Source organism: Microcaecilia unicolor, chromosome 4 (assembly GCF_901765095.1).
Source record: "Microcaecilia unicolor chromosome 4, aMicUni1.1, whole genome shotgun sequence".
Lineage (NCBI taxonomy): Eukaryota > Metazoa > Chordata > Amphibia > Gymnophiona > Siphonopidae > Microcaecilia > Microcaecilia unicolor.
The window spans coordinates 53,426,429-53,454,220 of record NC_044034.1 but is presented as its reverse complement, the minus strand read 5'-3'; the positions used below and the strand labels follow the sequence as shown (position 1 = coordinate 53,454,220).

The following is a 27,792-nucleotide window of genomic DNA, read 5'->3' as shown; positions in this document are numbered from 1 at the left end:
GGTATCTACTCACAGATATAAGACAAAAAATTGAGGAGAATGAGTGAGGATACCAGGAAAATTGTTTATTCACATAAAAAATGACCCGACACGGCCATGTTTCGGCCCAAAGGCCTGCCTCAGGGGTCTTTATAAAGGTTATAAAGACCCCTGAGGCAGGCCTTTGGGCCGAAACACGGCCGTGTCGGGTCATTTTTTATGTGAATAAACAATTTTCTTGGTATCCTCACTCATTCTCCTCAATTTTTTGTCTTATATCTCACGTTTCGTGAGGGATTTCACCTCCTTTTTGTTTTTCCATCTACTCACAGATCCCATGAAAGATTTGTCCAAGTTACTGGTAAGACTGGTCCACTAGATTGCAAGCAGCTTCTCACAGTTCCAGCCCTTGGATTTAAGGCTGCTGGTTGTAAGAAGATCCTATGCTGAATCCCCACAGTCCTTCAGATTTTTTTTTGCCATGCTGGCTCTTTTTAGACCCACTCTCAGAAGATCTCATTCTCAGTCCCCTGGAGAAGTCACTAAAATTCTCTGTAGTCAAACAGGATGAATGAACCACTGAAGGCCACTATGCTTTTTGAACAAAGTGCAAAAAGGTAAGTGCAAACAGATTAGTGTCCATAAATTACAGGAGATCACTGAAAGAGAAAAATGGGCAACAATGTCTAGAAAAAATAAGAGAAGCTAGGAGAGCAGACTGGAAAGCAAAGATGAAAATGGAATAAAATATAGCTAATATGGTATAATGGGCAGAGAAGACAATTTTTTATCCATGTTAGTTACAGGAGAGACTCAAACATGAAGGGGAAGAGTATGTAGAGGCTGTTGAGAAAAAAGTGGAATTGTTTTATAAATATATCCATTCGGCGTTCACAGAGGAAGGACCACAGAAGATGGACACAAATAGGAATGGGAATGAGGGCTCACATGCTAACCCCACACAAATTCTTGGAACGCCCATGATTTTCAGAAGTTTGTAGCTAAACTATAGGTAGACTTGGAGGGGCATAATCAAACGGAGCGCCCAAATTTTCATGAGGGCGTCCTCGCAGGACAGCCCGGTAAAGGGGCGGGGCAACCCGTATTATCAAAACAAGATGGGCGTCCATCTTTCATTTCAATAATACGGTCGGGGACGCCCAAATCATGAAATTTAGGTCGACCTTAGAGATGGTCGTCTTTAGGTCATTTTTGAGATGGTCGTCCCTGGTTTTCGGCGATAATGGAAACCGAGGACGCCCATCTCAAAAGCAACCAAATCCAGGCCATTTGGTCATGGGAGGAGCCAGCATTCGTAGTGCACATGCCAGGACACCAACCAGGCACCCTAGGGGGCACTGCAGTGGACTTCAGAAAAAGGTCCCAGGTGCATAGCTCCCTTACCTTGGGTGCTGAGCCCCTCAACCCCCCCCCCCAAAACCCAAACACCACAACTGAACACCATAGCTCTTAGGGATGAAGGTGGGGCACCTACATGTGGGTACAGTGGGTTTCTGGTGGGTTTTGGAGGGCTCACATTTACCACCACAAGTGTAACAGGTGGGGGGGGGGGATAGGCCTGGGTCCGCCTTCCTGAAGTACACTGCAGCCACTACAACTGCTCCAGGTACCTGCATACTGCTGTGATAGACATGAGTGTGGCATTTGAGGCTGGCATAGAGGCTGGCAAAAAAGTATTTTTAAACTTTTTGGGTTAGTGACCACTGGGGGAGTAAGGGGAGGTGATTCCCGATTCCCTCCGGTTGTCATCTGGTCAGTTCGGGCACCTTTTTGATGCTTGGTCGTGAAATAAAATGGACCAAGTAAAGATGCCCAAGTGTTTGTCAGGGACGCCCTTCTTTTTTCCATTATCGGCCAAGGGCGCCCATCTCCTAAGCACGCCCCAGTCCCGCCTTTGCTACACTGCCGACACCCCCCATGAACTTTGGTCGTCCCCGCGATGGAAAGCATTTGAGGGCGCACAAAATTGGCTTTCGATTATGCCGATTTGGGCGAGCTTGCGAGAAGGACACCCATCTCCCGATTTGTGTCGGAAGATGGGCGCCCTTCTCTTTTGAAAATTCACCTGAAAGTGATTAGGATAGATGGGATACATCTGAAAGTATTGAACAAAGGGGAGTCCTGATGGTCCTGCTGTCTGATGTTTTGAATGCTTCTCTAGAGTGAAGAGTGGTCTCACAGTATTGGAGACAGGCATATGAAAGTTAGGAGGAGACTGGGTATTACAGTCTGGTTAGTCTGACCTCTGTGGTGAGTAAAACAGAGGATAGTATAATTTCTGAAATCCAATCGGTTACAGGATATGAGGCAGCATGATTTTACCAGAGGTAGGTGATTATAAATAAATTGAATATCTGTGGTTTAGCCGGGTCACTGGTAGGGGCCGAGGGTGACCCCTGGGAAAAGTATATATGTTATTTGTTAGTGTCTGTGGCTAAAATAACAAAATGTCCTCCACCAGTCTGTCCCCCTGCACAACGAGAAAGGGTCCTTGTAGATTGCCTGTAAATTCTTTGTATAGTCTTGCTCCACTGCAGGGTAGGGCCTTGCCTATTAGTATGGCCACTCCCGCTCTTCTCTCTTGGGAAGAAGCAACCACCACCTCACCCAACCAATCCCGCTTTAAGTTTTGGTGCTCAAGCTGATGCTCCCAAAAATAACCAGGATGCTTTAGATCACCTTATTAGAAAATTGAGTGCTTTTTTATGGGTATGTTTTACCATTGTAGAAGTTGCATAAGATTAATTTTCCTGTAATTTTTCTAGATCCTTTTATTATTTATTCCAGATCTTTTGGAAGAGCCTACCTCTCCTACTCTTTGCTTTGTGTTGAATCTAAGGGGCCCTTTTCAAAACAGGCTGTTTGAAGCTAACTCAGCAACCTATGCAAATATTCCTCACACCTTAGTTAACACCTAATTGAGGTCACTGGCCGTGCTACCTCTCCAGCAAACAAAGAACAGAAAATAACTGTCTTTTAGAACAAGATTTGAGCTTTTTAAAGTTTTGGCTGTTAAGTTTCTACCTCTAGAAAAGGTTTCAGTTTAAAACTGTGGGAAAAATGCCTATTCCTAGAGAAATTTTCAATTTAAAACTATGGGAAAAGGGTTCTACTCTATGGCAACTAGTTAATAATGCTTGCTTTTCTCTCCCTCTCTCTCTTTCTTTTTATTCCCCCTTAATACTAAACTAGATCCTGCAGTGCCTGCTAGAGGCTATCTGTTAATGCTGTGGTACAAAGTTCAAAGTGTAAAATTAAGGGGAAAAGACTATGGAGATTAGTTGATAAAATTTGCTTTTTTATATTTTTATTCTGCCTATCACTAACCTACAATTCCTCCTTTAAACCCCAATCTTTAAGTTCCCAAAGCACAAAGCAAAATAATGTTCACTTACCAGAGAAATGTCCTCTTCTCTCAGAACTTCTCACAAAACTTCATGGTATAACATATGAGAGAAGAGAAATGGGTAAATCTAATTTCCATATGTTTCATAAAACAGCCATGTTTTAAGTTCCTTCTTAAATTGAACAAAGGAAGTAATCTTGCGAATGGTCATAGGAAGCTCATCCCAAATTTTTGGACCTATAATTCTAAACATAGGTTTCCTATAACCTTCAGATTTAATAAGATGAAAAGATAGAACTTCAAGAAGGCCCTGACTACTGGAATGAAGCGTCCTAACCGGTTGATAGAGAGGCAAAGAGAAATCTTCTGGTGAAGAGCTTTGAAGACAAGACAGGCAATCTTAAACTTTATATGCTGTTCAATGAGCAACCAGTGACAAAATTTTAAAACTGGAGTAATCTGAGTGTAATTAGGAACACCTGTTAGAGCTATGGCTATAGCATTTTGTACAGATTGCAGCGTTTTCAAAGAGTTTCTTGAGAGACCAAACAAAGAGACCATTACAGTAATCAAAGCATGTAATAATTAAGCTGTGCACTACAATTCTAAAATTGAATGGATTCTACAGATCTCTCAGTCGTCTCACAAATCGTAGTTTAGAAAAAAACAAATTAATAAGCTTAGCTACCTGATGCTTCATTGATAATTCAGCATCAAGAACAACTCCTAAATTACGCATCTTGGAAGTTATCTCAATATTCATGTCATCCAACACTGAATTTCAGGGTATAATATCGGTGGCAGTCAGCAAAACACTGATCGCTGCCGGCTGGATATCTGGCCCATCATGTCTGAATCAAAAATATGTTTCCTCAGAAAATGCCATTTCCCTGCAATGCTTCTTTTCCTACTGATATTTACACTTCCCAGGGAGAATCCAGAGCCAGTAATATACCCACTTCCTCATACTGTTCCAAGCATGATGAGAAAAACGCTCCCTAGCTAGAGCTGAAGTCTTGACAACTGGCGCTGCTGTTCAAATTTGGGCTAATCTAGCTTCTTTATGTGTTAGAAGAGCAAAAATTGATTCTCACCCTTCAAAATGAAATTTAAAATTAATGTTGTGATACAATGCAATCAGAAACCTGGTTATCAGTATCCCAAGGTCAAATCATTCAAAGATGTGCTCATTTTTAAGCCACAAGGATAACACATGATGCTGCCTTTGAGTGGGAAAGAAGCGTCAACTTTGTGATAAAAAGCATGAATCATTTACTCACTGTTCGGGATTATAAAAGGAAGAAGAGCAGTTCTGTGGATGATTGGAAATCTAAATAATTCAGGAATCAAATATGATAGACTTGAAAATAACGTTTATTTTCTGGAGTCTAGTGAATAGCTTGCCACTCCCTTTGCCTACTTCAGTGGACCTTGATTCAATCAAGAGAGAAGAGCTCTTCTTTGCAGAGGCAAGCATCGAATCTCATCTAGAATCCTAAGATCTTTCTCAATGTTGTCACAAATGTTATTTAATTATTTATTTTTGCCACGGTCACATTTACATGGAAATTTTATTTTTTTCAGAATTATCTCGAGACATTCTACAAACTGTCATCTAATTCAGGAGATGTTGAAAAGAGAAGCGTAGACTCTGTGGTGTATAAACTCCAAAAAATGCAGTCATTCTTTGGTTTAGCAGTCACTGGCCATCTGGATTCAGGCACTCTAGCTCTGATGAGGCAACCTCGATGTGGTGTTCCTGATGTAGGAGAATATAAACTTTTCCCTAGGGAACCCAAATGGACAAAACCCCATCTAACTTACAGGTACAATCATAAACTTTTCCTATAATTGGTTAACTAGCCTCTTTTTAATTTCTATTGTTTTGTTTTTAATTTATGCTATAAAGGTATAATTGTTGTAATGAATTATTTCTGGTACAATATCAATGTGTACAGAATGTACAAAAGAAGGCAAAGAACTTATAAATACAATTGATATTTATGCATGCATATCTTCAATAAAAATGTATACACCATGATTAATATAAATTAAATTGGCTTAATGTTAACTCTAGGATACGATTTAAGTTAACTTGTCTAATGTATAAGTCGTTCTATGGAGATAACTCTAAAAGATTAGTCAGAATTTTCATCATCCCTATGTACAGCTTGGAAAGAACGATACTTATAAGTTTAATTATCCATCGGTTAAAAAGTTTTTAAAAAAATCTTATTTAGAATCCTCTTTTTTTAATATCTTTTTTCTTATCTGTTTTGTCGGGCCTATCCTACTGCTGCTACTCATTAGACACTGCTTTGTATTGATTCAGAGGACAATTTTATTACATATTACTTTGTTTCTTATTTTACACATGTACCCCTTCCTTACCTGACCCTATTTATTATTGTCTTGTAAGCCACATTGAGCCTGCTTGTGTGTGGGAAAATGTGGGATATAAATTCTGCAAATAAATAAATAAATAAATAAATAAATAAATAAATATCAGGCAGTCTGGAATAAATTACCCTTAAGGATTTATAAAATTCAGTCATACTTATTTTGGAAATCTTTAAAGACTTGTTTTTTTCAGGATGAGAAGTAATGTAAATGAGATAAGATATATTGATGTTATTTTGATGTATATTAGCTGCAGTGGCGTTCCTAGGGTGGCTGACACCTGGAGCGGATCGCCGATGCGCCCCCCCCCCCCGGGTGCAGCGCGACACCTCCCCCCGGCGAAAGGACACCCCCCCGGGTGCAGTGTGACCCCCCACCCTGGCGAAAGGACACCTCCCCCTGGCGAAAGGATCCCCCCGGGTGCATTTTTACCTGCTGGGGGGGGGGGGGGGGGGTTGCCATGTGCCTGTCGGCTTTGCTTGTTCCCTGCTCCCTCTGCCCCGGAACAGGAAGTAACCTGTTCCGGGGCAGAGGGAACAGGGAACGAGCGTTGCCGACAGACGCGCGGCACCCCCCCCAGCGGCGTGCACCCAGGGTGGACCGCACCCACCGCCCCCCCCCCCTTGGTATGCCACTGATTAGCTGTAATTCTTCTGAAATACAGAACTTCTTTTTTGTTATCCACTTAGAATCTTAATGGAATATGGCAGACTATAAAAACTGGATAGTATAATATAGTTTTACTGTCCACAGTACCAAGGTTATACATGAAACACAAAAAATAAATTGGTAGAGCCTGTATCAGATCCTTACCTTAAGGTATCTATAATCTAAGTTTTTCATTAATTAACTTAAATTGCCAACAGAATAAGCAATATAACATATATCTTTTTCCATATGCTACATTGCTTATTGTATTGACAATTTAAGTAGCATGCTATGCCATATTATGTACTGTTATTTGAATACTTATACTGCTGTAATTGTCTACTCATTCCCTTTGTTCGACTTATACTTGCTGTATACCACCTTGGGTGAAATTCTTGAAAAAGGCGGTAAATGAATCTTAATAAATAAATATGGGGACTAGAATGAAAAGTGAAGAGCAGTTTGATGTTTGTAGCACGGAGGAGGAAGCAGAATTTTTGCATAGGGCTCTGATGAAAGAAAAGGTCATGGAGTTGGAAAAGTGACTTCTGGGAAACATAATTAGAACCTAACTAAATTTGTGGAACTATACCTGTTTGCTGTATTTTACAGAATAGAGAATTATACTCCAGACCTGGCACATACCGCTGTGGATCAAGCAATCCAGCAAGCAGTAAAGGTTTGGAGTGATGTGACATCGCTTAACTTCATTCAGCTTCATGAAGGTGTAGCTGATATAATGATATCCTTTGGAATGTTAGGTACAATACTAGAACAAGGACTGTCTTTATTAAAGAAACTATGGGGCTCATTTTTGAAACAGAAAAACGTTCAAATAACGGCAGAAAGTGGCAGATTTATTTTTTGCAAAAACATCCAAATTGCTATTTTTGTGAAATTTATTTTAAAGGTATTTTTCTACGCAGTTGATCTAAATCTCAAGGGGGCTTATTGGAGGCATTTATTTGGGTGGGACTAGTGGGGGCTTACAATTTGGATGTTTTTCTATGATAATGGACCATTGTAAAATATCTTTGTGGCTTGACCAGTGGTGTAGCTACAGGGGGCCTTGGGAACCTGGACCCCCAAAGTCTGCCGGTTTGGCTGGTGGGGGTCCTCAATACCCACCAGCAGAAGCTTTCCTGCAGTGATGTTAGGTGCCATGCTGCCTGTCCTGCTTTCCCCCTCCCCGTGTGCATGCTCAGTTTTAGTGAAATTGAGCATGTGCGAGTTTTGTGTATGCTCAATTTCACTAAAGCTGAGCATGCTCATCAGGGCGGGAAAGTGGGGCAGCCTAGGTATGTGGGGTTGTGGGGGGAGGTTCAGAACTGTGGGAAGGTGGGACAAAATGTGCCCCCTCCCCCCACTTTGGGCTGAGGCTCTCCCCCCAATTAAGGTCTGGCTAAGCTTCTGGGCTAGACCTGTTTAAATAATGACTAAGTACCAAAAAGGTACCCAAATTAACCAGATGATCACTGGAGGGATAAAGTCATGACCCCCCCCCCTTAATCCCCCAGTGGTCACTGACCCCATCCCACCCCCTAAGAGGTGAAAGTGACAGTACATACTAGGCTCTATGACAGCTGCAGATATACTCTCCGTAACGCACTGTTTGATCCTTCTCAGGTAATTTTCTGGCTCATCACTTAGGGCCCCTTTTACTAAGCTGTGTAGGTGCCTACACGCGCCCAACGCACACCAAAATGGACTTACCACCCGACTATTTTCTAGTGCACATGGCGGACACTCACCAAGTGTCCGCCATGTGCACTAACCTATAAATGTACTCACTCAGTATCTCTCCACACTCGTTTTTCCCTACACCCCTTCCTGTGCACTCCGCTCCATGGATAAATCCTTCTTATCTGTTCCCTTCTCCACTACTGCCAACTCCAGACTTCGCGCCTTCTGTTTCGCTGCACCCTACGCCTGGAATAAACTTCCTGAGCCCCTACGTCTTGCCCCATCCTTGGCCACCTTTAAATCTAGACTGAAAGCCCACCTTTTTAACATTGCTTTTGACTCGTAACCACTTGTAACCACTCGCCTCCACCTACCCTCCTCTCCTCCTTCCTGTACACATTAATTGATTTGATTTGCTTACTTTATTTTTTGTCTATTAGATTGTAAGCTCTTTGAGCAGGGACTGTCTTTCTTCTATGTTTGTGCAGCGCTGCGTACACCTTGTAGTGCTATAGAAATGCTAAATAGTAGTAGTAGTAGTAGTAGTAAGTGGGAGCGGACGTGCGCCAAGTGGCATCTGATGTGCATAGGTCATTACTGCCCAAATTCTTTACCGCTTTGTCTATGGCTGGCAGTAAGGTCTGAGACCCAAAATGGATGCGCGGCAATTTTGATTTTGCTGCATGTCCATTTTTGGGGGTGGGGGGTGGGAAAGAGGCCTTTTTTACAGGTGCGCTGAAAAATGATTCTGCGCGTGCCCAAACCCGCACCTGCACTACTGCAGGCCATTTTTCAGCGCACCTTTGTAAAAGGACCCCTGTCTTGGAATGATCTTCCCTCATCCCTTAGAGCACACATGTCTCTTCAATCATTTAAAGCACTTTTGAAAACCTCTCTTTTCTCTGCTGCTTTTTCATCTGATTCATAGATTTTCACTCTTTCCCCCCCTCCCCACTCACAGAAAGAATTTATTGTTTTTGACTGTTGTAAACCACTTAGTCACCTGTATAGGCTCAATTTGCGGTCTATCAAGTGTCTGGAAATAAATAAATAAATAATAACCATTCCTATTAGAGCAGCAAGCAGGTCCCCGGAGTAGCATATTGGCCAGTGCAGGGGACTGTAAAGAAAAGAACCCAGGCCCATATCCTTCTCGAACTGGTACACTTGTGGTGAAAAGTGTGAGCACTCCAAAACCTATAAAATACCTACTGAACCCACATATAGGTAACACAACACCTGCAGGCATAATTCCTAATTCCTCCTTTGTTCAATTTACTCATCCGTTAACCCCACTAATATTACGTTTACTACAAATTGTATATTCTTTTTACGACTTGTAATTCTTCTTATTGTTACTATGTAAGCCACATTGAGCCTGTCATGTGTGGGAAAGCACGGGGTACAAATGTAATAAATAATATAATAATAAGGGCTATTATAGTGGTGTACAGTTGAGCATAGTACATTTTTGGCTATTCCTGGGAAGCTACTGAAGACAAATCTATTCAAAGAGACTTATAACAAAAATCCTTCACAAAAGATTTGATATCTAAAATGCATTAGAATAACCAAAATGTTTTCACCAATCTGGTTACTTTATTTCACATCATTGTTATTGAACATTTTATCTTGTTCTATTCTTATGCACCTGTTACGAATTATTCATTTTATCCCTCCTATTCATTCGTTACTTAATTTTTGCATCTAAGTTTTGGGATATTTTCATTTATTGTCATTGTAGTACCTATCTGTATTATTACTCCGTTAATGGTGATCACCATTGCGGCATAATGTAAGCCACATTGAGTCTGCAAATAGGTGGGAAAATGTGGGATACAAATGCAGCAAATGAAATAAAATAAATGTGTACCTGGGACCTTTTATGTGAAGTTTGCTGTAGTGTCTCCTAGGCTGCCCCACTGCTCTGCTGGGATATCTGTGTGGCTAGTCTAGTAAGACTGCTGGCCCCCAGACATTCCAATGGCTTGTTTTTGTATGTTTTTCCTTTGGATGTTTTTTGTTTGAAAATGGCCCATAAAGAAAGATGCACTGAGCACAAACACATCTAAAATAGGGTGATTTTCAAACCAAAAAGATAGATGTTTTTCTGGTTCAAAAAAGACCATGTTTGGCACTGGATTTTTGCAAAACGTCCAAATCGGATTTGGACATCATATCACAAATGCCCCTCTGTAGGAGTAGACTTTTCTAAAGTGCGCTATTGCATTAACACATGCTGTCATCATTAACATGCAATATTAGTAAATTGATCCATTACTTAAAAGGAGAGCTATGGTAAATAGCGTGCATTAATGCATGTTTGTGCCCTGTAATATGGTAGCACCTTTTAGTAAATTTAACCCTATGTTTAAAATGTTCTGAAATATGTTTCTGCCTTTTTCTTTCTTTAAGAACATGGAGATTTTTTCCCTTTTGATGGACCTTCAGGATTACTAGCTCATGCTTTCCCTCCTGGTGAAAACATTGGTGGAGACATCCATTTTGATGAAGATGAAACCTGGACAAATAACACCAGAGGTAATAGCTCATGGATCTAGCTCATTTTTTAAGGACTACAATTTTATAATCACATTGAATTTAACCAACAATCTTTGAACACAGGTGGAAAACAGTTCTCCAGGACCATTTATGAAATGATCTAGGCACACATTTTCTCATCTTTATTGCATTGTTATATAGCAAGTATAATACTCTACATAAAGCACCAATATGAGTTACTTCATAAATTCTTGCAGATTTTGGAACATCACAAATATAGGAGTGTGGATTTTGTGTTCATTCACTTGAATACAGGGCTGGCCCAAACATCTCTGAAGTCCTAGGCAAATCTCCAACTGTGTACCCTCCCCAAGAGTACTTCAAGGACCTACTAGTCCCTCATAATCCAGCATCTCCCTTTCCCTTTTTCAGGCCTCTCCAAAGCTGCCGTCATCTCATATCCTCTTCCCATACTCTTACCTCATGCTTACCATCTCTTCCTCATGCTGCACATGTTGCTGCTGTCACCTTAGCTCTGCCTAGGCCAGAGCAGCAGCAAAATTAAACTTGGCATGGTGTGGTACCTTGAGTATAAGATCAAACGGCAGAAGAGAGGTACACATACAAGAATGAGACAAAAAGCACTAAGGGCCATTAAGTATGGGACAATCAAGAGTCCCTTATTAATAGACCTGACACAGGCCGTGTTTGGGCGTCAGTATTCCTGCATCAGGGGTTAAAACGAAATGGCATCCTGAGAGTTATTCCCAAAAAGATTTTTAAAACTTTCAGCCGCAGCTCACTCAAGCCAGTGACCAGTATTTACAATCTGAAGTGCAAGGAAAAGTAGTAAACCATCTGCTGAACAGCGTCTCAGCATTCGTGCACGCAGATATACTCTGAGAAGGATCGAAGAGTGCGTGGCGGAGAGTATATCTGTGTGACGGAGAGCATATCTGCGTGACGGAGAGACGCTGAGAGTGAAATGTGGCTGGAAGTTTTTTAAAAATCTTTTTGGAAATAACCCTCAACAGCCCGTTTCATTTTGACCCCTGATGCAGGTGTATTGATGCCCAAACATGGCCCGTGTTGGGTCTATTAATAAAGGATTCTTGATTGTCCCAAACTTGATGGTCCTTGGTGCTTTATCTTCTCAACCTAGAGTATGAGCCCATACTCAAGGCTTGCCACGTCCCACCCCCCTCTCATGCAGACCTCTTATTAGAGGGGCAGGATGCAGCATGGTGGGCTTGTGCTGCAAGGCCTCATGCCACACACACAGTAGCTCCCAGATGTTGCTTTCCTGCTGTGCTGCTACACAGTCTCCCCCCATATTCTGCTGCCCTAGGTAGGCACCTAGTCTGCCTAATAGTAAAGCTGGCCCTGCTTGAAGGCATAGAATTAAGGTCGATAGATAGTTTGTACTGGCCTAACTGAACAGAAGAAAAGAGCGCAACTCTTGAAAACTAGTCAGAAACGTGTTAATACAATAAAAAGGTTTCAAATAGTGACTTCTTCCTGTTATCTTTGAATGGAAATTTTAATAATACTTTGTCAGGTGAGTCAAGTAGGCCATTAAACCTAATAAGGATTAGGAGAAGAATGCAATTTGAGTATTGACTTGTCATACTTGAAATTTAAACTAGGCATTATAACACAGGAACAATATCATAAATAGAGCTTCTATTCTTAGGTATTTATAAATGATAAATTATTTTCTAGATAATGAAGTGTTCTTTGATGGTATAAAAGGTTGGTGTTTTTGTACCTCAGGTACTATTGCTATTTTACTTGGATTTAGCTCACACCTTTTCAATAGTAGCTCAAGATGAGTTATTTAGGGTAGTTCCCTGTCCCCCAGGGGCTTACAGTCCTAAGTTTATACCTGAGGCAATGTAAGGTTAAGTGAGTTGCCCACGATCACAATAAATCACTGTGGGATTTCAGCCCTGACTTCCCTGGTTGTCGCCCTGGTGCTGTAGCCACTGGGCTCCCCCTCTTCCCCCCCAACAAAAAAAGTATGTTTGTGTCACTCAAGAAACTGCTAGTGCAGAAAAAGCACTAAAACAGTGGAAGATACAAGACAAGCTAGGGGAGGGTGAGAGTGTAGTAGGGGAAGTGACACCTATTTTAATTTTTTTGCATGGGGGGGGGGGAGGTTACCAATGTTTTTCAGGTAAAACAATCATAATATCATCCTGTGCCTGAAGTCACATTGCACTAGACTATAGAACACTTGAAAGTCTAATTGATAAAAGAGGGAGTAATTCATGTTATAGTAAGGATCTTTGCTATTTTCAGTACATCAGAAGCTTAATCAGATGAAATATTTGTGAAACTATCTTTTGTGGTGCTGCTGCGATTACATTTAACTTTGCCTTCCTGTCACACAGAGTATAATTTGTTTGCTGTTGCTGTCCATGAGCTTGGCCATGCTTTGGGACTGGGGCACTCCAGTAACCCAGAAGCTCTGATGTACCCACTTTACACAGACACCAATGCAAGCAACTTTACTCTCCCTAAAGATGATGTTCGAGGGATTCAAGCTCTTTATGGTATCTGTTTTAAGTCATTTCTTGTCATTCTGAACTATTTTATTTATTCATATGAAATAGCATAATGGAATTAAAGGCTGACCTGTGGCTCAGGTTTTAGTTTTGTGTTCTGTGGTTCTTGAGATGCAGATTCATAACCCCTTTTAATGGGGTTGACAAGGTCTGGGTGTTCCAGAAAGTGATATAGACTGGCCAGGGGAAAAGGGGGTAAATGGGGGAGTAGAAAGATGGCTACCACTGCTGTGATGACCCTAGCTATTCAAAGAGTGTTACTGAGGAAAAAGTCTCAGGGGGTCTTTTACTAAGGCACGCTCACGTTTTTAGTGCATGCTAAAATCGGGCACACGCTAAACATTAGAGACGCCAATGCATTCCTATGGGTGTCTCTAACATTTAACATGCATCCAATTTTAACACGAGCTAAAAACGTGAGCGCACCTTAGTAAAAGACGTCCTCAATGAGCCAAAATCTGCTTTAACTTTAGTGGTCAAAAAATGGCTACAGTACTATCAATGGCATAAAAAACCTCCTATGTATTTACTTTATTTTACTTTTCTTTGATCATCATTTCAGTCTCACTTAGAAACAAGTTGCACTCATGTAGAAGGAAGCCTAGATTGTATTAAACTTATATCAAAAACGTAACTGTTCTGCATGAAACTGCCACAACTGCCCGACGATGGCCAGTGTTTCATCCACCTGCATCAGGGACATGCAAAGCGCACTAAAAAAAGATTCACTTAGAAAATTTCAGCATTACAGCATCTCAAACTCTCAAAAACATCTACGTATTCGCCACTTACTTTAGTGCTATTATGCTCGGCATTCACCGCTGCTGCTATGGCCTACACCCACCAAAGATGGTGTCACTCTTTGGTGATGGGGGAGGCAAAATGTACTAAGGCCTTCAATAAAAGGATTCTCAAACACCAAACTACTAAAGTATTTCAAGTCCACACGCAGAGCTGCTGCTTATACAAACATGTCATTTAATTTTATGCATATAAAAGACATGCATAAATCTAAACTTTGCCCCTAACAATGCCTCTGACCAGGTCAGACAAACTTACGTGCATTGTGATGGGGCCTCTACCCAGTAAGAGGCCACAAGGGTTAAAAAAAAAAAAAAAAAGAACTCTCTGCTACAAGAAATAAGTAGAAACGTCCATATCATAAGGCACTCTCCAGGGTCAGTATTTTGGATTCCCCTTTAAATCATGGTGAAATACAAATACATAGCTCAAGGCATCGCAACTTGAAAAAATATAAACAAACAAACTTGGTGGCGATATGCACCAATTTAGCAATCTAGGTTTCAGTTTCCTTTTCTTTGTACAGAATCTAAAAAAAAAAAAAAAAAAATCCAACCAAGGACCATGGAAACTTCATGCAAATTATCTCCTCCTTAGCTGTTCCCTTTACTGCTTTTCAAAAGAAGGTCCCTTTCTTTTAAACAACTTAATGTCTCTTCCTTTTCCTGAAACAGAGTTTACCAGGGAAACAGTTTATGGCTTAGTCTTAATTTCCTGCTTCCCAAAGTCTCATTCCATGAAAATGTTGGTGCAAACAAAAACTACTTAGCACCCAAAAATATCTATTTCATATCTTCTGTTTGGCCCCTTTTATAAGCCAGGGGCTCAAACAACTAGCAGATCCCTCATACAGTCGCTCATAATAGAGAAAGCCTGACCTCTGTTATGGCTTCCCCTTCATCTGCTAGCAGCAATTTAAAAAACACTGTACTTATAAAATCAAGCAAGCAGCTGGATTAACTACCAATGTTTTCAATTGTCCAGGAGCAATATAAGGATCCAATTGTTGGATACAATGCACAAGCCTTTCAGGTTTCAGTTTTCTATTTCCATTTCTTCACATTCTTTAGGTGTTATAGTGATTGAACTCTCAAACTCCATGGGCTCCTCCTTTACTTCATCTGGAGTATTAATGGCTTCCACTTCCATGGGTTTGAAAAAAATGCTCCTCCTCCTCCTCCCCTTCCCAGTCTCAAGTTCTAGGAGTTTTAAAGCCCTCCCCCTTTTCAGGAAGTTCCCTCCAACATGTCTGGGTAACCAAAATGTTTTCTGAACCTTCTTCACCTTTCCTTGGATGCCTAGCATCCTTTCACTAGAAGAATCTGGGCGCCCTCTGTTGGCTGCAAGATTACTTGCAGCTGTCTTTATTCCATAAAGGGGTAGGAAACCATTGGGTTTGAGGTGGCAGGGCCCTTACAGTCCCTCTTACTTTTTCTTCACAGCATATAAGGTGAATGCAAATTGTAGAGGCCATTTCTGCACATAAAACATTGTACTGTGCACAGAAAAGCCCTTTAAATTTACCTTGCAAAGCTCAGAGACAGCTGAGGGGAGATATGATAGACGTCTACAAAACATTGAGTGGAGTGGAAATGGTAGATGTGAATCCCTTCATAGGCGCCCCATATAAGAGGCTTGGGGAGGCTAACAGGCATATTTTCAAAGCACTTAGCCCAGGGGCGTAGCCACGGGTGGGCCCGGGTGGGCCTGGGCCCACCCAATTTGGGGTCAGGCCCGCCCAGCAGCACAGCGATACCATTCCCCCGTGGCGTGCCGCAACTTTCATCCCCATCTTCCCTCACCCTCACAGGCCCGCCCAGCAGCGATTTCGATCGCAGGCAGCTCCTTCGGCTCGCACACGCTGCCTGCCGGCTGGGCTGCCGCTCAAATCTCCTTGCAGCTACTAGCAGCGCTAACCCGGAAGCCTCTCCTCTGAGCTTCCGGGTTAGCGCTGCTAGTAGCTGCAAGGAGATTTGAGCGGCAGCCGGCAGGCAGCGTGTGCGAGTCGAAGGAGCTGCCTGCGATCGGAATCGCTGCTGGGTGGGCCTGCGAGGGTGAGGGAAGATGGGGGTGAAAGTTGTGGCACGCAACGGGGCAAGGTATGATGGGGAAAAGATGTTGGAATGGGGGAGGGAAGATGGGGACAGCAGCTGCACGGGGGGAGGGAAGAAGATGGAAGGAAAGATGCTGCACAGGGAGGAGGGAAGATGGAGTGATGAGGTATGGTGGGTGGGGGAGAAGCTGCATGGGGAAGAAGGGAGAGATCCAGTAAAGGGGTGGAGGGGTCAGGAAGGGAGAAGTCTTGGCTGCATATGAGGTGGAGGAGAGGTAGACATGCTGCATAGAGAGGGGATAGGTGGTGAGAGGGGGAGAAATGTTAAACATAGGGGTGGAGAGGAGGGCAAAATGGTGGGCATAGGGGTGGAGGGAAGGGAGAAATGTTAGACATGCTGGTAGAGGGGAGGAAGGTAGATATGCTGTATGGGAAGGGGAGAGAGACGTTGGACAGTGGGAATGAGAGGGGGAGATAGACATGGGGGTGGATGAGAGGTACACCATAGGTGGTGAGGGGGGAAATGCTGGGCCATGGGGGAGAGGACTACTACTATTACTATTTAACAGGAATGAAGAGAGAAGGGGCAGGAAAATATAAGGCTACCATGGTGGGGTGGGGAGGGGATCAGATGCTGGTTAGAAGGGTGGAGGAAGAAGATGATGGGAATGGTGGAACCCTGTGGGAGAGGGCAAGAGGGGGAGGAGGGGGTGGCAAGGAAATGAATGAGAGATAGTGATTACAGAGGGTAGAAATATGGTAATGGGGAGTAGATTAAAGATAAAAGAGAAAGTAGGGATGGGGAGGAGTAAGATGGGGAATGGGAGAGCTAGTGGGTGAAAGAAGAAGATGGAAATTTGATAGGTAGTTGAAAAGTAAAAAGGAGACAAAGAAGGGTGAGAGAGAGGCAGAAAAGAGCTACAAAGGAATGACCAACATGTCAGAGGCAGGAATATTGAGGGAACAGACAGGAGAGAGGAGAAAAGACAAATGGACTACAGCCGCTTGAAGAAGAATTAGCAGACGGCAGAGAGGAAAGCAGAAAAGAGAAATTGGAACCAGCAAGATGGAAAAATAAAATGTCCAGACAACAAAGGTAGAAACAAAGCATTTTATTTCAAATGTTTTAAATGGAATATGTTAGCTTTTGGAAATGTGCATAGGAAATGTCTTTGTATTGTGTTCTGTAGAAAAGGAAATGCATGTTTTGTGTCTCCAGTGTTGCAGTAATGCTATGTTTAACTTCTTGGGGTTCCTTTTCAATTTTTGTCTAAATATTTTTATTTCTAATTTGTGATCCCTTGTTCTGTGTTTGGTGAGGTTCTGTTGGTGTGATAGTAATGGCAGGTGGAAAATTGGAAGGGAGGCAAAGAGGAAAGGGAATCGGGGAGGGGAGCCCTCCTTTATTTTCTGACCTGGGCCAAGTAGGTCTTACAACAGTCCTAACCCTTGCTGTATAGCTGGTGAGGATTCCCAGGCATCCCCAGCTAAGGACCTCCTCCAAAGGCGGCCAGAACTCCCTTCTACCAAGCTCTGGCAACAGCATCCTTGAGCCATCGACAGCTAAACATGTGTGGGGTGCTGGCATCAGTGGCTTAGGGTCATTGCTGCTGCCTGCCAAGCTTGGTAAAAGAGAGTTCTGGCCACCTTCAGAGAAAGTCTTCAGCTGACTGAGCTTGAGGATCCTCATTAGCTAAAGTATTTATAGTTTGAGGTGGAGGTAGGGCGGAGCAGAGAAAATTTTGTGCCCACCCACTTTGGGCTCAGGCCCACCCAAAACTGGCTGTCTGGCTACGCCACTGACTTAGCCTGCCAAAGTTCCATAGATTTCTATGGAACTTTGGAAGAAAATATGCCACTAAGCCTCCCCAGCCAAGCTGTGACCTTTCCTCACCTTGTCCGCCGTTGCTGCAACTTAAAAAGTTTTAAATGAGATTGAACAAACAAGCTGCGAGAAACGGCGGGAACTGGTGCTGCAAGGGCCTGCGGTGGAGCAGCGGTTGGAACAGGCTGATGGGGTGTTGCCGCAGGTTCTTTTCTCGCTGTCACTGCTCAATTACGCGCTGCCTGAGCCTGTGTGTGTTGCCGGCCGAACAGCTGCACAGTCTAGTGTTGTGCCAGAATGGCCTGCAGCAGCTTCACCCGGGGCTCGGCAGCCTGTGTTCCCTGCGCCTTCTCAATCTCTCGGGTAACCAGCTGCGGGAGTTGCCGGCCAAACTGGGGGAGCTGAAGGAGCTGGCCATGCTGAACCTCAGCGGAAACAGGCTACAGGCTTTGCTGCTGGAGCTGCGCCGTTGCGCCAAGCTGGCGCTGCTCAAAGTCTCCAGTAACGAGCTCTCCGCTTTCCCCCGCGGATTTTTCGGGCCCGAGCTCGCCCTTCTTGGCACTGTTGCCCCCTCTGACTACTCCATCGAGGAGCTCAACCCCGACGTCGGCCTAACAGAGTGAGATTCCTACAGAACTGGCTGACTGCCCCAAATTAAAAGAAATCAACTTTACAGGCAACAAACTGAAAGACAAAAGTCTAGAAAAAATGGTGAATGGCTGCCAGACCAAATCAGTACTGGAATACCTGAGGGTTGGTGGCCGAGGAGGTGGCAAAGGAAAGGGTAAACTGGAAAATTCAGAAAAAGAGCACATTAAGGAAAAAGAGAGAAAGAAAAAGAGAGAGAGAGAAAACAGAAGAAGGACAGTGGAGATGGAGAAGAGGATGGAGTAGAAGAGGCCAGTAAAATGTTGCTAAAAATGTTGCATGTTTCTGAAAATCCTGCACCCTTGACTGTTAAAGTGACTCCAAACATAAAAGTGCGGCCCTATATTATGTGTACTGTGGTGAGAGGGATGAATTTAAAACCATGGAATGCACTGAAGAGGTTTCTAATGGCTCAGGTAATTCAGAGGGCTTTACATCAATCCTTTTCTTTTATTTTATCATCCTCACTTTAATATTCCCTTATCTCTTGTTTGTCCTGTTTGTCTTCCCTAATTAGATTGTAAACTCTGTTGAGCAGGGTGGGACTGTCTCTTCATGTTCAAGTGTACAGCGCTGCGTACGTCTAGTAGCGCTATAGAAATGATAAGTAGTGGCTTCTTTAAGGGGCGCCTATGATGGGTGCTTAGTGCCAAGTCCGCAGCGGCCGGTGTTGATTGTGGAAGTGGCAGCACACAACTGGGATGGATGGATGGATCGATCATGGAGCTCTCTGTCGTGCATACCCTGGGCTTATCAACTCAGCTACAGCCCAGATAAGTGCCCTATTTAAATCAAAAAGTCTGTGCAAAAATACAGCTTAGTTGATTTTAAAGTTCATTACTCAATCAGAGGTTTTTTAAACTTGTGAGGAGCAGTGGCGTAGCCACAGGTGGGCCTGGGTGGGCCGGGGACCATCCACTTAGGTCTCAGGCCCACCTAACAGCAGCACTCATTTAGTGGTAGCTGGTGGGGATCCCAAGCTCTGCCAGTTGAAGACCTCCCCCTGATGGTGCTGAAAACATTGCTCTCCACTTCAGCAGTCTGAGCTTCCTAAGCTGGCACCTGCGCATGCTCAGTTTTTGGTGCATGCCTGCTGCAGGCTGCCAAGGTGGAGAGCAGTGTTTTTCCGCCAGCTGAGATATATTTTCAAGTTGGTGGGGGAGGGGGTAGAACACTTGGTGCCCACCCACTTCTTGTCTAGGCCCACCCAAATTCTGCAGTCTAGCTACGCCCCTGGTGAGGAGCTCCCAGCATAGTCACTAAGCAGAAATCTAGCCTGCTTGGGATATTGTACTGGCATGAGTCTGTGTTTATTTATTTGGATTTTTGCTCACATCTTTTTCAGTAGTAGCTCAAGGGATACTAGATTAGCCATTTAGTTTAAGTTTTCTCTGTTGAAAAAATGCTTAGGTTGATTCATATATTTTATTTTACGTGCCTTCAATTTGTGAACTCGGGGTTCTAGATGTCCTGTTTCCGTGACAGATTATTACTTAGATTGCTTCTGAAGTGAGTATAATGAAGGTTTGAATTGTGCATAGTGTTTTGCAGTTCAGGGATTGTGGTTAGTATATGCTTTGGGCAACCACTTTATTCTTTGACATATGATACATAGCTAATATCTAAATTTAATAAAAGGTATTGTGACTTTTATTTTTATTTTTTTTTCTGTGTGTTATCAGACAATTATGGATTTAAGCTCCACCCCTGGCCCCACCCCTAACCCCGCCCCCTTTAGCCTCTCCAAACAGTTGGGCCACCGACCGCCTATGAATCCCTTGTTTACTCTTTCCAAAAATACAAGGATTAGGGTGCACACAATGAAACTACTAAGTAGTAAATTTAGAACAAATTGGAGAAAATATTTCTTCACTCAATGTAGAGAGGTGTGGTAGCCGTGTTAGTCCACTCTTAAAGGTTATCAATAGAAATCAAACAAAATAAAACATGGAAAAGAAAATAAGATGATACCTTTTTTATTGGACATAACTTAATACATTTCTTGATTAGCTTTCGAAGGTTGCCCTTCTTTGTCAGATCGGAAATAAGCAAATGTTGGTAGATGACAGTATATATAAGTGAAACATCAAAACATTTCAGTGACAGTCTAAGAGGATGAGGATGAATAGGTGAGAGACAGGAAGAGTCGGGTGGATGAGGGATAGGGCAAAATACCAATGTGAAACAAAATACTTTTTTTTTTCTCTTAATGTGGCAAGAGTAACAAAAAGAATAATTCTTGGTTGCTTATATGAAAATAATCTATTTATAGGTCAAAGACAATCCAGAACTGCAGAGGGGTGTGATCCAGATTGGCCAGTAGATGCAGTTACAGAATCACATGGTGAGCTGCTCATTTTTCAAGACAGGTGAGATGCGTTAAAGTTGTTTTCTATTGCAACTTATTATTAAGTACTCCTGAATATCTATATGACTAAGAGGCAGATGCACTAAAGGTTAATGAGCCTTTAATGACCCTCCAACGAGGAAAATTTGATCCGTTGCATGCATCAAAGGGCTTTTACCGAGGAAGCCAGCAGCTAACGAAAACGGAATGGAGATGAGCAATTAGTGTGAAAACCCCATTGAAACGACATGCACTAACCTTTTCCGATTGCCTTTACGCAGGAAAAAGGCAGGAAATCTAACGAGAGGTCTGGACCACTCGTTAGGACAGCTCTGTGCCAGGAAAAATCATTAAGTGAAAAAATAAACAAACTTTGAGCCAATCCCAGCGCATTAGCAGAGCTAAAAGCGCTGTGATTGGTCCAAAGGACGTCAGCAAACACATAAATAAATAAAAATAAAAAAAGGATCAGGAGGGGGCAAGGGCGCTCATCAGGAGCGTCCTGTACGGACGGCCTTGCCCCCCCCCCGCTGCTCCCCACTTTCCGCCGCTCCCCCCACCCCGAAAAAGCAAAATTCAAGCAGCCCCTGCCCCCCTCCCTTCCTCACTACTCTCTCACCTCAGCTCCGCCTCCCGACATCCTCCGTCCTGTGCCCCGCCCCCTTTTGGGGTCGTCGCCGCCATTCCCCTCCTCCATCGGGCCCCCCTCCCTCTTACCGGACCCGTGCAGCGCCTCTCTCCTCTGTCCAAAGGCGCTGCACGGGCAAGAAGACAGCTGATGCCTGCCTTCGCCCAGCTTCGATGGCGCGTCTTTCTCCTGCTGGGCCCGCCCCTGTCTGACGTCGGTAACCTACGTAGGTTACTGACGTCAGACAGGGGCGGGCGCAGCAGGAGAAAGACGCGCCATCGAAGCTGGGCGAAGGCAGGCATCAGCTGTCTTCTTGCCCGTGCAGCGCCTTCGGACAGAGGAGAGAGGCGCTGCACGGGTCCGGTAAGAGGGAGGGGGGCCCGATGGAGGAGGGGAATGGCGGCGACGACCCCAAAAGGGGGCGGGGCACAGGACGGAGGATGTCGGGAGGCGGAGCTGAGGTGAGAGAGTAGTGAGGAAGGGAGGGGGGCAGGGGCTGCTTGAATTTTGCTTTTTCGGGGTGGGGGGAGCGGCGGAAAGTGGGGAGCAGCGGTGGGGGGCAAGGCCGTCCGTACAGGACGCTCCTGATGAGCGCCCTTGCCCCCTCCCGACCCTTTTTTTTTATTTTTGTTTTGATTTGGGAGCCATGTGCTTGTGATTTGACTGTGTTTTGACTGTTTGTGGCATGCGCAGAGCAGCTAACATAACGCTTGGCTGCTCTGCGCATGATTTGGGGGCCGATTAACGATGTGTATTGTGATTCTTTGATACATTGTACGTTTCAATACCGATCTCAGCATGTGTGACTTTTTTTTTTGGTGCATTTTTCGTTATTTTAAAATCGTTAGGGACTTTAACGATTTAGATTTTTTTACGTTTGGTTGCTGCATCTGCCTCTAAGATAGAAAAATCTAGCTGTGACCCATTATTGGTACGCTGGAAATTCTAATAGGAAATTTTGCTAAAAAAGCTGAGAAATATCAATCCTAAATGTTAGTGGTCTACTGGGACCATGTGCATATTATATAAGAACATAATTGCAATACTGGTCCTTCCCTACTCTTCTACTGTTGGTTTTCAGACTAAAGGTCTGCCAAGTTTAATATCCTGTTTCTGTGCTCCTAAAAATCAGATAGTTTCCATGTTACTTACCCCCAGGGATGAAGGAATATGTTTTTCTACATGTCATGCTCTTTAATGAGGATTTTCAGCAAATACTACATGGGAGAACACAATTATAAGAACTAAAAAAATGCCTTCATTTATTCTTTAAAACATGTTTTTTCCCCACTAAGGTTACATCTACTTCATCCATGAATCAACACAGTCTCAATACAGCACAAGGCATAAACAGGTTTTACAGACATGGAAGAAAAGTTCCGCACTCTGGTGTTAATCTATGCTGCCGCCTGCTATTATTGTTTTACACACCATAAAAAACAATCCTACGGATTACAATATTTAATGATGGCATATCCTATATACTGAATATCCCAGCTCTAATTTCCAATAAAATATTTGGTAGGAATATATGTCTATAATTCATAATTCTTGTTTCTATAACAGAAATGGTGACGAACAGTCCAAAGAAAGTCTAAGGGTTTCTAATTGTTGACTTTTTAAATTAATGTTGGGTTGAATAGTCAAAAGCACTTATCAGACGCCTAAACGGTGAGAAAATTACAAAATACATGGGATAGACACAGGGGATGCCGAAGTGGAAAGAGGATGGAAATAAAACATGGTTGTTGAGGTATTATGTTGGGCAAGAGTAGTCGGAACTAAAGCCAAAGCCAGGCAGACTTCTATGGTCTGTGTCCCGTAAATGGCAAAAGACCGAAGAAGATTCACCAAATCCAGCATGGGGGAACTAAAACCAATGCTGGACAGACTTCTATGGTCTTTGTCCTGCAAATAGCAAAAGGCAGGTGAAGCTCCGGCAATTCCATAGATCACATTATTGTCACATGCTGTGAGTGAGGGTGCTGTGGAGCTCAGGATTTATAAGTTGAATACTATCAGCAGTACTTGGGAATTATATATGGTTATAAACAAAACTTCCATCATGTTAGGTTGCCTATATGGTGCCTATATGCCTAAACAGGGGTGACTGGAACCCACACAGAGTGACGGGCACAGCTGTGGCCACCTTCTTGGGCAGACTGGATGGACCTTGTGGGTCTTTATCTGCCATCATTTACTGTGTTACTGTGTGTATGTAAAAAAAACTTTATAAATTTATCCTCACAATGCCCTTCAACACCATCCAGGGGCATGTGGAGGTCAACTGTCAGTCATTTAGCCAGGTTAATAAGGCCTTAGCTGGATATATTGCAATGTCTGAACATTTCTTTCCTGTACTCAGCTAAAATTTACCTAGGTGTTCCCTGCTGTGGGTTTAGGCTGGTGAAGGAAAACGGTGCATATCCACAGGAGTTTTCATAAATATCTTTGTTTTTGTATCCCTTCCTCCTTGGCTGCCTGTACAAACAGCAGGTGCTGAGTATGCAGGTGTTTTTAGCATATGTAGTTTACACAAGATTATTTTCCAAAAGAAACTCTCCAGTTCCAAGTTTCTCTTTGAAAACTAGCTGCAACTATGCAGAAAGGAGTAAGGTTTTGTATTAGTCCACTTGAATGCACTGAAATAAAGGTTTCCCCCACCCCGCAAAAATACATAGAGTGTTACCTTTTTATTTGACTAACATCACACAATTTTTGACTAGCTTTCTGGAGTTAACAACCCCTTCCTCAGATTTGGACAGAATAAGTGAAAGATGAAAGTAAGGACAGTAAAAGTGCCTGTGTATTTTGTAACTATGCAAACTATGTGAAAATTGTCCTCTAACCCCCTAATTCTATAACTGGGCTCCTGCATTAATGCTCCACTTGTATGCATAAATCTACAGACTGGTAGCACTTTCACGGGTAAATGTACACCTAGGCGAGTAAGTGGCACCAAATTATAAGTACATAAGTATTGCCATACTGGGACAGATCGAAGGTCCATCAAACCAAGCATCCTGTTTCCTACAGTGGCCAATCCAAGTTACAAGTACCTGGCAAGATCCCAGAACAGTACATACATTTTATGCTGCTTATCCTAGAAATAAGCAATGGATTTTCCCCAAGTCCATTTTAATAATGGTCTATGGACTTTTCCTTTAGGAAGCCATCCAAATCTTTTAAAAACCCCGCTAAGCTAACATTCTCTGGCAACAAATTCCAGAGTTTAATTACACATCGAGTGAAGAAACATTTTCTCCAATTCATTTTAAATTTACTACTTTGTAGCTTCATTGCGTGCCCCCTAGTTCTATTATTTTTGGAAAGAGTAAACAAGTGATTCACGTCTACCCAAACAAGTGATTCACGTCTACCCGTTCCACTCTACTCATTATTTTATAGACCTCTATCATACATACATACTGTAATGCTCCCGGCCGCTGGGTGATGCAGAAATGCAGCCCTCTGCTGGCCGGGGTCTCGCTTACTAGTCTCTTCGGAGTTCCCTTGTCCCCCAAGCCAAGCTATGTATTGCAATTGGCCAGGCAAACTGCTCAGCCACAGACTTCCAATCAAAGCAGTTCACTTGGTGGTAAATCCCTAGTAACTCCAGCAAAAACAGCACAGAAGCAAACAGTTCAAACCAGGGGGTTTCCTTGATCTTCCCCCTCCCTTCAGAATAAGTCCAGCAAGCACAGCACCGAAACAAACAGTTCAAAACACAAGGGGTTCCTTTATCTTCCCCACCTCAGCATATTCTTCAACTAAGCTCTCTTCAGGCTCCCTGGTACTTGGCTTCAGGGCAATCTGTAAAGCCATGTGCCCTTCCTGCTCTCTACCCAGCCTCATTGGCCCGGGGCTCCTGAGCAAGACTTTGGCTGGTCTTCTCCTAGTCACTTGCAAGCACCCACCTCTATATCTGGGGCTTCTGCCTTAGTCAGGGTGACTGCTCAGGCATGTCTTCCTTCGGCTGGGAATCCTCCCCTGTCCCGTTCAGTGTGCCCCCGTCACCCCTCTGATTCACGGGCTGTGACCCCTCGCACTCTCCTGGAACTTCAACTAGGATTCTCCAGCCTTCACATACATGCAAATGAGATAGTCATCAAAATGCAAATTCAATTTATTGAACTATACGGCAGTCTTGTGGAACTCACTTCTTTCCCGCCGTTAGTCATCTTAGTACAAATTCTCTCACTGAGCCCATCTACTGTGGGAGACCTGGGTCTCAGTGTAAAACAGCCACCACCCCTGGATAGGACTTTCTTCACTCACATTGACTGTACAGTCCTATCCTCCACCCCACGGCTGTTTGTTCTCTTAAACACTTCAGTAGCAATCACAATATTTTGGGGACTTCTAACCCCAGGCTTCTGCAGCCTGCTTTACCTTGCCCGTACTAGGGACACACAGTCCCTTGAACACACAGTTCATCTTCTCTGCACCGGGATCATACAGTCCAGGCTTCTGGCCTCCAGGCTCCCATCTTCTCTCCCTTGGGCAAAACTTCTCTCTTTCGGGCAAATCTCTTCTTTACTGAGAGGAAGCTATTTATGAGGTGTCCACTTAACCTCCCCACCTCTTGAGACCTCGCCCCTCTGGTTCCAGAAAGATCTGGCCTAGAAGACTCTTCTCACTCCCCCAGCTATCTCTCTGGAGCTCCCTCTACTGGCCCATATATGCCAATACTCATCTCGATCCCTGGAGCTCCCTCTAGTGACCAGAATGGGCATTTTCCCGATTTCAGTGGGAGAGCGCCCTCTGGCGGCCTCCTCCTGTAAGGGCAGACACTGTGTTTATCACAATATCGTATATACTTGAATATAAGCCTGTCCGAGTATAAGCCAAAAAAGGAAGGTAAAACTGTTAACTGTATAAGCCGGGGGTGGGATGGGGTGGGAGTGGTGGTGTTTATATTCAAATGTTTTGGTAATATTTCCTCCCTGTAGTGTTCTGCATTTCTCCATTTCCCTTTCCCCTTTGTTGTGCAGCATTTTTGCTCTCTTACCGCTCCCACCTACATGACTGGCATTTTTCTTCTTGCTTCCTGCCCCCCCAATGCTGACTGGCATTTTTATTGCTCTTTCCTGTCAGTGATGTCAATTCTCTTCCTCTCTTACCCCTCCCCTGACACGTGACTGGCATTTTTCTTCTTGCTCCCCCCCCCCCCCCCCTCCGCTGGCTGGCTTTTCTTACCGCTCTCTCCTGCCAGTGACTGCCATTTTTCTTCCTCTCTTACCCCTCCCCCCACACTGACTGGCATTTTCCTCTTGCTTTCCGCACCCCTCCCTCCCCAAAATGACTGGCATTTGTCTCTCGTTTCCCGTATCCCCCGCATTGACCGGCATTGCTTACCGCTGTCTCCTAGCTTCTGCTGCCATTGCTGATAGGGAAGAGGGACATCTGTACATACTCAAGGCCTTCTGGTTCCACCCTCTCAGTGAGTGTGGGAGCTGGGAGATCTTGAGTATGTGCAGATGCTCACGGGCTCACTTTCGTGTTAGTGACGGTAGCAGAAGCCAGGACAGAGTGGCAAGCAATGCTGTCAGTATGGGGGAGGGGGAAGCACAGAAGTTTCTTCTGACTCCACTATAAGCCGAGACCTTAATTTATGGGCTTTTTTTGGGGCCCACAAATCTCGGTTTATAGTCAAATATATACGGTAAATGAAAGGAGGACATACATATGTGTAATTGGTGTGTCTCCCATTTACTTACGCAGCTTATACAATACGGTAAATTGCATGCGCCTTTGCCACATTTAGGTGCCAACAGTTATGCCAGGTCTAAGGCTGGTGGAGCTGCAGGCACCTAAATGTTAAGCGTGCCAATGCCGGGTTATGCTTTGCCATTATAGAATAAGCTCTCACCCTGAGGCACTGGGGTAAATTGACACCTAAGGAGTCATTTTTTAAGGGACGAGAGCACGTGGGACAGCATTTTACATGCTCAAGAATGCTCTTATCAAATTGCTTGATATATATGCAAGAAAAAGTAGGTACAGAGACGTCATAGCAGCTACTATTGTGAGAGATAAAAGTAGGAACTCTCAAAGGGTGAAGCAGAGGCAGGATCAGCACTAAAGAAACACAGAAAATAACAGCAGATAAAGACCATGGGGCTGATATTCAGACTGCGGGAGGCAGCCTGGGTAACTCCTGTGGTCAGCGATGAGCCTGGATATTCAATTCTTGGCCATTCCGGTGACCAGCATTGAATATTGGGTTTATTTTTGGCCGCTATAAACTTAGCTGGCTATGTCAATATACAGCACCAGCCAGTTAAGTTCATAGCGGCCAAAGATAGGCCTGCTATTTGGCTGCAAAAGTTAGTTTGCCAGCA

The 27,792-nt window shown here is 43.6% G+C and overlaps 1 protein-coding gene and 1 pseudogene across 1 annotated transcript; both read left to right on the top strand.

Annotated features, from left to right (window-relative positions):
- The first annotated feature begins 2,312 nt into the window (after nt 1-2,312).
- LOC115469592 (collagenase 3-like) lies at nt 2,313-22,844 on the top strand. The gene is made up of 8 exons (XM_030202387.1): nt 2,313-2,327; nt 4,931-5,172; nt 7,007-7,155; nt 10,493-10,618; nt 12,973-13,134; nt 20,746-20,842; nt 22,607-22,632; nt 22,744-22,844. The coding sequence occupies exons 1-8, from the start codon at nt 2,313-2,315 to the stop codon at nt 22,842-22,844; spliced, it is 918 nt and encodes a 305-aa protein (XP_030058247.1).
- On the top strand, nt 14,177-20,728 carry LOC115468168 (annotated as a pseudogene).
- Nucleotides 22,845-27,792: the final 4,948 nt, after the last annotated feature.